This window comes from Arachis duranensis, chromosome 3 (genome assembly GCF_000817695.3).
Source record: "Arachis duranensis cultivar V14167 chromosome 3, aradu.V14167.gnm2.J7QH, whole genome shotgun sequence".
Lineage (NCBI taxonomy): Eukaryota > Viridiplantae > Streptophyta > Magnoliopsida > Fabales > Fabaceae > Arachis > Arachis duranensis.
In genome coordinates this window covers 60,550,331-60,563,241 of record NC_029774.3, presented here as the reverse complement: position 1 = coordinate 60,563,241, position 12,911 = coordinate 60,550,331, and the positions used below count along the sequence as shown (strand labels likewise).

Below are 12,911 nucleotides of genomic sequence, written 5' to 3'. Positions count from 1 at the left end.
CTGAGATTTACAAGATGACCATAGCTTGCTTCAAGCCGACAATCTCCATGGGATCGACCCTTACTCACGTATGGTATTACTTGGACAACCCAGTGCACTTGCTGGTTAGTTGTGCGGAGTTGTGTGGAAAGTGTTGAGATTACGATCGCGCGTACCAAGTTTTTGGTGCCATTGTCAGAGATCACAATTTTGTGCACCAATTACTAATTTAGCAACACTTTCTTTTGCCACACCTCAAAAGCGTGGCCATAGAGAAAAATAGGCACGCTTTTAAAGCTTGGCTAGTTTGTCTTTATATGATCACATTTTAAAAGCGTGGCGATATCCTCTAATTAATTGGTCACCACAAAAAAGCGTACCCATAGAGTTTCCCCCAATTTTTTTTCCAAAGCCTTTTATTTTTTCCCAAGTTAAACACTTTAACCCTAAACCCCTGTAATTGATACTAATAACCCTTCATCATCACCCAGCCGTCGAGATACCCTACCCAGCCCTCTCCAACTAGCTGCGGACCCTTTACTGCCGATAAGGATCCTCGCCACCCCACTGCGCTCTCTCCCAGCCCTCTCTCCGAGCCCTTCGTCTTCATTACTATTGAGAACCTTCATCAATACTGATAACCCTTGCACCCAGCCCTCTCTCCGAGCTCTCTGTTACACCCTGATAAACCACTATTTTATGGTTTATCTAATGCTCAATTGAGTTGTTTTTATCAACTCTTCACTCACTTATTCATACTATTTGCATGGTTCTACTTTTTCCTTCAGGATTTTGTGCTATGATTGAAAATATGCTTCTTTGGGCTTTAAATTTGATATGTTTAATCCTCTCTTATTACCATTCGATGCCTTGATATGTGTGTTAAGTGATTTCAGGGATTACAGGGCAAGAATGGATTAGAGGATGGAAAGGAAGCATGCAAAAGTGGAAGGAATACAAGAAGTTGAAGAAATTGTTAAGCTGTCTAGCCTGACCTCTTCGCACTCAAACAGTCATAACTTGAGTTACAAAGGTCCAAATGACGCAGTTCTAGATGCGTTGGAAATCTAATGTCTGGGGCTTCGCAACGATATTTAATTTGCTATAGCTGCCTCGAAGCCAGGCAACGCGAACGCGTGAATCACGCGGACGCGTGACCTGGCAAAAACCCAATCCGTGCGAACGTGTGGACGACACTTCCGCGTGACTTTGCAGCGACCTGTACGTACCAAAAAATGTTGGGGGTGATTTCTGGGCTGTTTTTGACCCAGTTTTTGGCCCAGAAAACACATATTAGAGGTTATAAAGTGGGGGAATGCATCCATTCATAATACAACAATTTTTACAACATTCAAATTCATAATTTTAGGTTTTAGATGTAGATTCTAGAGAGAGAGGTTCTCTCCTCTCTTTTAGGTTTTAGGATTTATGATTTATCTTAATTTTAGGATTGCTTCTTCTCAATTCCAAGTTCAATGTTCTTTTAATTTAGTTTCTCTTTTATTTGTTTATGAACTCCATGTCAAATTTGATTTCTTTATTTAATGCAATTTGAGGTATTTCATATCTATGATTTTAATTTAACTTTTTACATTCTTAGCTTGTGTTGAGTAATTGGAGACAGTTGAGTTATCAAACTCCTTGTTGATTGAAAATTGGAATTCTTTGCTGATTGATTTGAATTCCCCTAACTCTAGTCTTTTCTTAGGAATTGACTAGGACTTGAGGAATCAAATTAATTTATCCACTTAACATACCTTCATAGTTAGAGGTTGACCAAGTGGGAGCAAAAGCCAATTCTCATCACACCTGATAAGGATAACTAGGATAGGATTTCCAGTTCTCATACCTTGCCAAAAGATTTTTATAATTATTAATTTATTTTCCTTGTCATTTAAATTACTTGTTCCTTATTTAAAAAACCCAAAATAAAATATATCTTTTTTCGTAGCCAATAATAAATCATACTTCCCTGCAATTCCTTGAGAAGACGACCCGAGGTTTGAATACTTCGGTTATTTATTTTTACTGGGTTTGCTTAAGTGACAAACAAAACTTTTGTACGAAAGGATTCTCTGTCGGTTTAGAAGCTATACTTACAACGCGATTATATTTGTGAATTTCTTTACCAATAGAAATCTGCTCGTCCCACCCTCTCTGTCGCAACCTTCACACCCTCAACGCAAGCCTCCTCCTCAGATTCGCAACCTCTCACCCTCTCTCACAACCTTCCATCGACGTTGGTCCTTCGGCGTTTCCTCCCTCAATCGGTGCTGTCTATCGCTACCTATCCCGTACTCGGTGCTCAACCCTTGAGGTTTCTTTCGTTTCTTTATTTAGACTCTGTCACTGCCACTATTACTGCCCACCATGTGTTTCATTAAATGTGTGTGAGAAATGCAGTGCAAATTTGGTGTTCACTATTTTGAGGAGCATCTCAATGCAATGCTGCTATCATGTGTGATTCAATGGAATTTGATGTTAACTATTTTGAGTTTGAGTCTGTGTTCACTATTTGTGTTATTTCTTATTGCTATTATGTGTGCTTCAATGTAAATTTGACCCTAATTTGCTGCTTGTATATGACATAGATGGATGGTCCTCTGTACAAGTTGCTACTTGATAAACCCCAATTTTGTGGTTTATCGTGTGCTTATTTTGGGGAATTTTATCACCTTTTTCTCACATTTATTCAATGAAATAGCATGATTTTGTAATTCTCCCTAGATTTGTGCTTAAGTGTGAAAACATGCTTTTTAGGCCTTAAAATAGCTAAATTTAATTCACTTTAATTCCATTTGATGCTTTGATATGTTTGTTGAGTGATCTCAGGTTCATAAGACAAGTATTGGATGGAAGAAGTGAGGAGAAAAGCATGCAAAGTGGAAGAACTCGTGAAGAAATGAAGGAACCGTAAAGTTGTCAAGTCTGACCTTCTGGCACTCAATCGACCATAACTTGAGCTACAAAGGTCCAAATGAGGTGGTTCTAGTTGCGTTGGAAAGCTAACATTTGGGGCTTCGAAATGATATAAAATTTTCCATATGTTGTCTCGCGTTTAGGGGCGCGCACGCCCCATGTACACATGCACGCCGATGTTGCTTGTGGCCCACTAAAGATGAAATCGCTGGGGGCAATTTCTGAAGCACTTTGGACCCAACCCAACTCATTTCTAATGCTATTTCATTCATAATTCAAGCTTGGGCAAGGAGGGAGCAATTGTTTGATAGCTTAGCATCATGTAGGTTAGTTTCTAGCCTCTTCTCTCTAGAATTAGGTTAGGATTAGGTCAATCTCTCATAGATCCATGTTTAAATTCTTGATTTCATCTTGTTTCCTTTATAATTTCTTGTTTCTACTACTCTATTCTTCTTAATTCTCTTGTCAATTTTACTTTTATGTCTCTTTTATGTTCATGGATGCTCATGTTGGATTTGATTTACATTCAATGAAATTTAATGTTTGATGTTCTTTTAATTGTTGATTTGAGTTGTGAATTTACTTTTCTTTCAATTGATAGTTGGTAGATTTACTATTCTTGTACTTTTATTACGCTTTCCTTGTATACCCACCAAGTGTTTGACAAAATGCTTGGTTGGGCTTTAGAGTAGATTTTGAGCATTCTTGGCTTGGAGAGAGTAATTAGGTAATCTTGAGTCATGAAAACCCAACTCATGTTGGTGATCTAGAATTGTTAGCTAATATTATTTCCATTGACTCTAATCTTATGTTAATTTAATTAGTGAGTTGATTGGGACATTTGGATTGAGATTAGCTAATCTTGCTAGACTTTCTTCGAGTGTGAAGATAATATGATACCTTCTTCCATCTTCGAGGATGACGTAATGAGATAGACTCTTGTAATTATTGTGATATGATTGATTAGTCTTATTTGACATTCTCTCATGGAAGATAACTTACACCTTCTTCCAATGTTGGAGCTGACTAGATAAGATGAATTAATTATTATATGACTAGGATAGGAAGCCTATGATCTCAACCCTTGCCATGAATGTCTCTCTTTATTAATTGCTTTCTTTAATTGCTCTCTTTACTTTTCTTGTCATTTGTCTTATTGCCCCCTTTTTCAACCAAACCATTTTGTTCATTCCTAGCCAATAATCATACACTTCATTGCAATTCCTTATGAGATGACCCGGAGTCTAAATACTTCGGTTAATTTTCATTTGGGGTTTGTACTTGTGACAAAACTATATTTTAGTTTGATGTGAGAGTTGTTTGTTGGTTTGGAGCTATGCTTACAACAAAATTCTTCTTTCTATAAGAGAAATTCCTAACTAACGCAATTCTTGCGATCACTACTGATGAAGGAAAAGGCCCATGATATGGACATAAATTCAGTGCAATGGAGCCCTGGGGTAAGATTCTTGGACATTGCTTTAATGGTATCAACCAAAAGTGATTCTCTTTGGTAGCTTTACTATTTGTATTAAAATGGAATAGATTGTTGAGCATTTTGTCTCTATTTCTATTTCCTGTGTACATTTGCTTAATTAATCATATTGAGTTATTTGTGTTGGACACTTAACACAGCTACCGTCAAAAAATACATGTGTGCATACTGGTCTGAGTGTAAAGTATTGTTGAGTATTCTATTCCTTGGAGAAGAACCATAACCATAAACATGTTTAGTCTCTGAAAAAAAATTGGTTTGAACCTAAGAAGCTAATGGTTGGAAGATTAAAGGATAGTCACTATTTTTATTGTTATGTGCTCAAATCCCATTTCCCACTGATGCTAGATGTGTGCTAAAGCCTTGTGGTGCCTGTTTCTTGCCCTAGTTTGAATGATACTAAAAAGTGATAACTCATTACCCGCAATTTACTATGTGGTTCGTTACTGAAGCGATCTACATGCTAATCAAGAAAGGGGGCTAGGGAATGGCCAGAGGAAGAGAGACAGTGAGGGAAATTTAAAAGAATAAATGAGCAATTTCAAACTGTTATATTATTTATAATTATTGAATTTATGAATTTTCCCCATATATTATGAATTAATTACCCTACTTAATTTAGATAAAACTTTTTTTACTATGTCCTTGTCTTTATTGATAGCAACTGGAGCCTCAGCTTCTCGACTACTGCTTGTGCTTCATTTGCTGCTGAAGTTATCTGATGAAATAGTTTCAGAATTTGGCAAGTACCCAACCTATCCAACAAGACTTGCAAGAGTGCTAAAACGAATGCACTCAACACGAAGGCCACCATTATGATTTCTTTTGGAGTTATGACGCTGACATTCAATACTTTCACAGAAAACATCAACTGGAGATCCAAACAAAGTCAGTAACTTGCATCCAGCTTAGCCTTTAGTTATAAACATGGCATTGAGTGCAATCTTTTCTAATAATACATGTGTAGATTAAGAGATCAATGTTGAATTCAAAGGAAGATGATGAGTTCTTTAATTGTAAAAAAACTAATTTGCATATACTAATATACAATCATTATTATTATTATTATTATTTATTTCTGAAATAATATACTACGATACAAGAGCAATGGTTAGGTAAAGACAAGAAAAACTTGTCCGACCAGCTAGTTGCTCACACCTCACATGTGACTTAAGTAGACATTAGGTAGTTAATTGTTGTTAAGATCATTGTTTTCTTCTAAGTTAAATCTGAAGGGAGACAAAATTTTATGAGATTGGTAGTGTTTTCTCTGTTTGTGAATTTGTCAATTTGGTGATGTTTTCTGTGTTTTAGAGGACATATTGCCCCTTCTAGTTCCAGCATTCTAGTGAAGTTAAGAGTGCACTTTAAAACTCTACTCTCCTTTTTGTTTTATGGCTCTCTTCTTTTTAGGTGGCTCATACTTTATAATGCTAGGCCTCATAGTGTTTTGATCATAATTTGGGGCAGTTGGAGATGGGAAAACTTTGAACACAGTTGCATTCCAAAATGCTATATTCTATCTCAAGTCATTCACTGATAAGGGTGGTGCTCAACTATATGTTCCTTCTGGCAAATGGCTAACTGGAAGTTTAAACCTTATTAGCCACCTCACTCTCTTCCTTGAAAGAGGAGCTACCATCATTGCATCTCATGTACTTTTCTTTTCTTACTTGAATTTTAGTTCCTTTTTCTCAGCTTTTTATCATTTATAAGTTTCTCACTGTAACTACCGGAAAAAAGAACAGTATCCCAATTATCCATATATACATTCTGCTAAATTTAGTCAGGAAAAAGAACACACTGTAGTCCCTTTTACTTTAACCCAATTTATGTATTACTCAAATCAGATGTGATCCCAGCAACTTAACTATACCTGCACCAAATTCAGTGTGATTTGTTCGATTTTCTATCAACACATTTGTACCGAACTTGACTCTACATGTTGACTCCCTTCGATGTCATAGAACTGCTTCTACTTCTTTTTCACAGTATTTTTCTACTTGTATATATACACACACACAAAAACACACTCCATTTACTTGATAGCAGTGGTCATATATGTGTTTTACATGAACCTTCTTTTATGAATTGCTGTTGAGTAGTATTTTATATGATGTTTTTAACTTAAAAATGATTGTGTAATGAGTTTAGAGGTATATAAATATTTATCTTTGGCTTGTGTGTTATGAACTGTCCAGATAAGCAGGGCACTGGCTGCAGCTGGCAGTACAGAAATTATGAAGAAACTTTCAAAATTTATGTACGATGAAGAAAGAGCTCTTGAGGTCAGGAATTAACCCTGCAATTATAATTCATTTGAACCATCTTCATTGAGTATTTTTTTTCTTTTTCTAAACGTGTGCGAAACATGAATAATATGAGTTTACAGACTATAATATATTAAATTTACCCCCTACCCATTTACAATAAAACCATTACTGTCAACTGTCAAGAGGTGTGTGGTTCATGAAAAGTTTTCATATTCTTAGGAATCTTATATTGTAAGATCATTCTGATATAAGATTTTTGGTGTAATATTCCTAGGAATGTAAAAACATTCTTCTAACCACACGTTTTGTCAGTATTTCTCTAACAAAGTTTCAACAAAAATAAATTGCCAAAAAATACTAGAATTTTGGTAGTTCCCATGGCATATACTAGTTGAACAACATAGGTGGTAAAGAAATGACACTTGAGATTAAGCTTTATGTTATAATACTAACTCTTAAGTAACGCTGGCACATGCCATTAATTGATAGTGACTTGTAAAGAGAATTTCTTTTATTAGTGGAGAAGAAGTTGTTCTTTGAATACATAATCTGATTTTATTTATTTTATATTCTAGGAGGATCAAGCTTTAGCTAAGAAGGCAGCTGAAACAGTGGTTTTGGTCATTGATGAGGAAGGTGTGGAGTCACTCATATCAGAACTTGTGAAAAGTGTAAATGAGCCAAAGCTGCTTTGGTCTTCAGACAAGAACAGTTTTCTTGTTCTTCGAATCACAAATTTTGACTTTTTCTTTTATTGCAGCTTTAATGATATCTATGTTGTATTTTTCAAATAATAAATTTTATTTTTTTGTTAACAAATATGATAAAAATTTATGTATGTTGGATTGGTTAATTTAAAATTATATATTAATTTTGCAATATTTAATTAAGAAGATTTATAGGCAAGTATAACCATAAGTATTTTGATCCAACTTATACTCTTATTTTTGGCTATTGGCACGCTTTTTAAGCGTAGCCATATCTTCTCGTAATCCTCTATCGGCACGCTTAAAAAGCGTAGCTATATATTCCTCAATCGGCACTCTTAAAAAACGTAGTCATATCTTCCTCTATCGGCACGCTTTTGAAGTGTAGCCAAAACCATTTCACTGGGCACGCTTCTAGAAGCGTGGCGATATGTGCACTTTTTGGTATGCTTTTTAAGCGTGGCAAGAGATGTAAGCGTGCCAATAAAAAAGTGTGTCGATAGATCAACAAAAGCGTGGCGATAGAGCAATCAGAACGCTTGCAAATGTGACCCTTTCAAAAGTATGCCGATAGCTCAAAAAGCGTAACGAAAAGCTATCGGCACGCTTTTTTGCATTTTTTGGCACACTTTAAAAGCGTGATAGAAAACTTATTTTCTTGTAGTGTACTTAATAAAATTCCAAATTATAGTAAGAATAATTGCCTCCATTAGATGTAAATCCGTCCCTGGTTGCACCCATGCCAATATAATATCATGAAATATTATCTTTCTCAAAGCCAAGACAAAACGAGTTGAAACTAATAAATAAAAATTTGTCATGATATCTCATGTTATATGAAATTTTATTCTTTGACGAAAATTATTGTTGGTGATTGGTAAAGAATGGTGATGCTTTTTGAAATTAAATTTGACGAATGATATTCATTCAGATGCATTAACAAATGCAATGTTGTACTATTATCAATTTTAATTTCTTACCCGTAACTTTGGTCATCAAATTAAAAAGAAAGATAAAAAAAAAAACAAAAAGAAAAAAAAAAACACACACAGCGATGCAAACTGAGATTGAGAACCTCACGCTACTACTTTTGATGTAGACGTATAATTCAAAATTACAAAATATAGATCTTGTTGTAGCCTATCAAGTTAATCTAAGCCATATGGATGAGAACTCATAACTAAGTCTTTTCCCTAGGCTATAGGAGTTGAATATACAAGGTAGGTAGTGATGGCTGAAGCACTAAACCCATTGAAATTGCTCCCTGCAGCGGTGGTATAAGCACCCATGTTAGGGAACACAAGCCAGTCATTCGCATGCAGCTCGGGAAGCTGCGTGTTCCTCAGCACCGTATCAAGCGAATCACATGTGGGCCCAAACACAGTAGACGAGAATGTTTTCGAGTCTTTAAAGCACATGGGAACCATATTCTCACCGCACATAACCAGAGGCCTGCACGTGACGGTTGCAAAGTCGAACATTATGCAGTTAAAACTCCCGTAAATCCCATCGCTAATCCAATACTCCCTCAACTCTCCCCTCACGCGCTTCCCAATGATCTTTGTCGCGAACGTAAAAGCCGTTTCCGCAAAGTAACGGCCTGGTTCTCCAATTACCGTTATGCCCTCTTCGTTTCCAAAGTTGGATTCAAGAGCTTTGTTCACGTGCATTGCAGCTGCATCGAACCCTGGGCCAGATGTGAAGCCTCCACCAATATCCAGCACGTGCATTTTAGCCATGCCTAATTGAGAAGCCATTTCAAAAACTCCTTTAGCGGCAGCGATGGCGCCATGGTAGGCTCTCGAATCGGCATCTCCACTACCGATGTGGAAGGAAACTCCGATGACCTTCAAGCCTGCATCGTTTGCGGCTTGGAGGAGCGTCGGAACTTCCTCCGGTAGTGCGCCATATTTGCGACCTAATGCACATCGCGCACCACCATCTTCTGGAGGTTTTATGCGGAGGAGAAGCTCGCATTCAGGGTGCCATTTTCGGATCTTTTCAACCTCATATTCTGAATCAAAGGTTGTTACGTTGACACCGACGCTAGCGGCGTACTTAATGTGCGACTCCGATTTGCATGGATTAGCGTAGATGATGCAATTCGGCGAGACGCCGAGGGACAAAACTGCTTCGATCTCTGATTTGCTGGCGCAATCGAAACTCGAACCCATCGCTGCTAATGATCCAAGCAAGGACGGGTCAGGGTTGCACTTTACCGCATAGAACGGTTGAACCATTCGAAGCATCGTGCGCCACTTGTCCATGAGGTCCATAACTACCCCTAAATCAAGAACCATGAACGGCGATTCCGTTTCTTGTTTGTCATGAATCACAGATTGAATGTAACCAAAGATTCCATCGCCTTCGGAGGACAATGAAGTTACTGGTTTGCCCTTAACGCCTGACGCAGTAAGAACGGGGTTGAGGCTCAAAGAATAGGGCTGGGCAACAAGTGTAGGCATTTTTAGCCTCCCTTTGTAGCCTTACCCCTTAATAGTGTAAAGAATGACCACAATATATGTGCGATTTAACTTGAGACGTTGAAGAACATAATGATCAAGCCATATTTATATACATAGTTAGAGCCTAACTAGCTAGGCTAAAATTAAATGGAGGTGCATATGATGCTTCCGTCAGAACCACGAGAAAGTAGTGCTAATTATTTTGTAGTTTAATACTCACCCTCTTATTAATAATTAGCATATTCATATAGCATATTATTATCCCTCTTGTAAATACAAATATTTTAAGCATTAATCAAATACATTGATGGATGTAACGAGGGGAAGCGAACTTCTTTCTCTAAGGTTCTGTTTTCTAACTATGTATCTAAAGGTGCCCATGGCTTAAAGAAAATAGAAACGACTTTTTGGACAAATAAATTAGGAAGAAAAATTATTTTAGCCAATAATTGTTTGGCTTTTAAATCCCAAAAACCAATTAAATTATTTTTTACGGTAAAGTCCAACTAAATGGTCTAGTTGTTCATTGGTCCAAAAAAAATTACCTAAACAAAAGTGTCATGCATTTCTTCTTTTTTTGTTGTTATAACATTTATTATTTTTTTTCTTTTGGCTACTATTTTTTTTCTACTTTGTATTTTTTCTATTTTGCTTTTTCTTCTTTCTTTTTCTTCTTCATCTTTTTTATTTTATATTTTTATTAGTTTTTTCTCTTTTATTCTTTGTTTTTAGAAAGAAAAACAAAAGAAACTAAGAGAAATAGAGAAAGATGAGGGAGAGATACAAAAATCTTTATGTTATAATTTGTAAATAATTTTATATTTTCTTTCAAAGTTTCTATGTTTATTACCAAATAGGAAAAACAAAAAAATAAAAGAAAAAGTTGCAAAATTCTAAAAAACTTTAAATTTATGAAACTGGACACATAAATTTATGAGATTGGACATAAAATAACTACATAAACAAAATATAAAAGGAGAAACAAAAAATAAAATTGCACCTCATTGTTGTAGCAATTTCCAAAATTTTTACTATATTTTCATTCCATAGGTATATTTTTTTTACTTGATTTTTTTACTGTTTACTTGATTTTATTATTTGTGCATCTCTGTTCTTATTATGCTCAACCCATTTTTCTGAAATCTTCTTCAACAAAATGTCACTATTCTTATCTTCTTCCCTCTTATTCATTTTAGTATTTATTTGTCCAAAAAATATCTTTATTCAAAAAATCCATTTTTTCTTTTGGAAATTTTTTCGTATTCTTCTTTTAATAACAGTGGCACTACATGTTTATTTTGATTTAGGAAAATAGTGCAAAACAAATCCTCTTCTAGCTAACTATACTGGAGAACCCCGGTACGGGTTGTGAGATGGATCGTGAACCTGTGGGTCGAAACAGTGGTCAGATCATCTGACATGGAGCAATGGGTTGGTACCTGCAAAGATACTTCGATATTCAAGTCAGAATGGATCTGAGAGGTATAAGGTGTGTAGAGTGAATGACGTACCTAAGGAGGTCTGGGGCTCTCCTATATATAGGCGATGGTAATTATCTTATCTTATCTTATTTGGTTAAGATAAGGGAGGTATTCAAATTTGAATCTTGGTTGAAGAGCCTAGTAGGCCAGTTCGGGCCTTCTAGAAGAGGGAGGTGGGTTAAACCGGGATAACCGGGTTGGGAGGCCGCTCCAAATGTAGGATCCGTGGGCCAGATCCATAACAATTACCCCCGCAGTGGGAAAGCAAGCAAGGTCGGTCTTCGTCGCTGGAGGTCGTTTGCCTGCCGTCTAGTGGCTTTTATCGGGGTTTTCGAGTCTATAGGAGGATGCCAGGTCCCGGGTGGTTGGTTCAGGGACCACGCTCGTGGGCAGATGATCTCGGTGCCACGCCGAAGGGGGGGGTTATTGCTTATGCCGGATTGGGTCTTATTTTTAGGCGTCTTATCATATGCCCGTTACCCTTCCCGAAGGGGGTTTTGCGTGTTTCAATGCGTCATAATGGCATTAAATGCGAGGGGACGTTTCATTCTTTTCACCATGACCTTTATTTTCGAAAACGCTTTAGTAACTCTTTATTTCTTTTCATTTACCTCTCTTTGGGTTCACTTCTCTTCCTCCACCTTTGCTATCAATCGAACCGCTTCGTCTTCTGCTTTTGGTGTTCTTGGTTCTCTCTATCATTCGCGCGTTGGTTTTGTGTTCTACTTCGACTCAGTTTTAGTTGTATCAGGTTGGTGTCATTCTTTTTTGTTTTCATTATCTTTGTTTATTTTTACTTTTCTTGCATGTGCTGGGATTGTCGCTCTTTTTTCTTTGCTTTTTAGTATTGAGTTTAGGATAGCGCTCGTGGTGTTTATTTTGGGGAGGGTGAGCACTATTGTTTTTAGGCGTAGCTTGTGGTAGATGGTGGTAATTTTCATTTTCTCTATCGTTTCACGCCGTGTAGCTTTAGTGTGCTGATGGTGGTTGGTGGACGAAATTGTGATCATATTCATTGTAATTGGATTTTAGAAATTAGCACGAGTGGACACAACTCTGTTCAACTAACCAGCAAGTGTACTGGGTCGTCCAAGTAATAAACCTTACGTGAGTAAGGGTCGATCCCACAGAGATTGTTGGTATGAAGCAAGCTATGGTCACCTTGCAAATCTCAGTTAGGCAGAAAAAAGGGGAATTGTGATTATTGGAATAAATAATAAATAAAAAGGAATAATAAAAGGGATAGAATGCTTATGCAGATTCATTGGTGGGAATTTCAGATAAGCGGATGGAGATGCTGTAGAGCCCAAGGACGCCTGCTCTCCTACTGCTTCTACTCAATCCTTCTTACTCCTTTCCATGGCAAGCTTTGTATAGGGGTTCACCATCAACTGTGGCTACTTTCATCCTCTCGGGAAAATGATCCTATGCGGTTGTCAGTCGCACGGCTAATCGTCTGGAGGCATCACCCATGGCTGATGGCTACATCCCATCCTCGCAGTGAAAACTAATGCTCACGCACTCTGTCACAGTACGGCTAATCACCGGTTGGTTCCCGCTCCTACTGGAATAGAATCCATTGATTCTTTTGC

At 37.0% G+C, this 12,911-nt stretch overlaps 1 protein-coding gene across 1 annotated transcript; it reads right to left on the bottom strand.

Moving 5' to 3' along the window:
• Nucleotides 1-8,440: 8,440 nt before the first annotated feature.
• LOC107493616 (ornithine decarboxylase-like) lies at nucleotides 8,441-9,927 on the bottom strand. The gene has a single exon (XM_016114686.3). The coding sequence runs from the start codon at nucleotides 9,836-9,838 to the stop codon at nucleotides 8,567-8,569; it is 1,272 nt and encodes a 423-aa protein (XP_015970172.1). The 5' UTR covers nucleotides 9,839-9,927; the 3' UTR covers nucleotides 8,441-8,566.
• Between the last annotated feature and the right edge of the window lie 2,984 nt (nucleotides 9,928-12,911).

Excerpts from the sequence above, each read along its gene's own strand:
- LOC107493616 (XM_016114686.3), bottom strand. The coding sequence starts at position 9,838 with ATGCCTACACTTGTTGCCCAGCCCTATTCTTTGAGCCTCAACCCCGTT.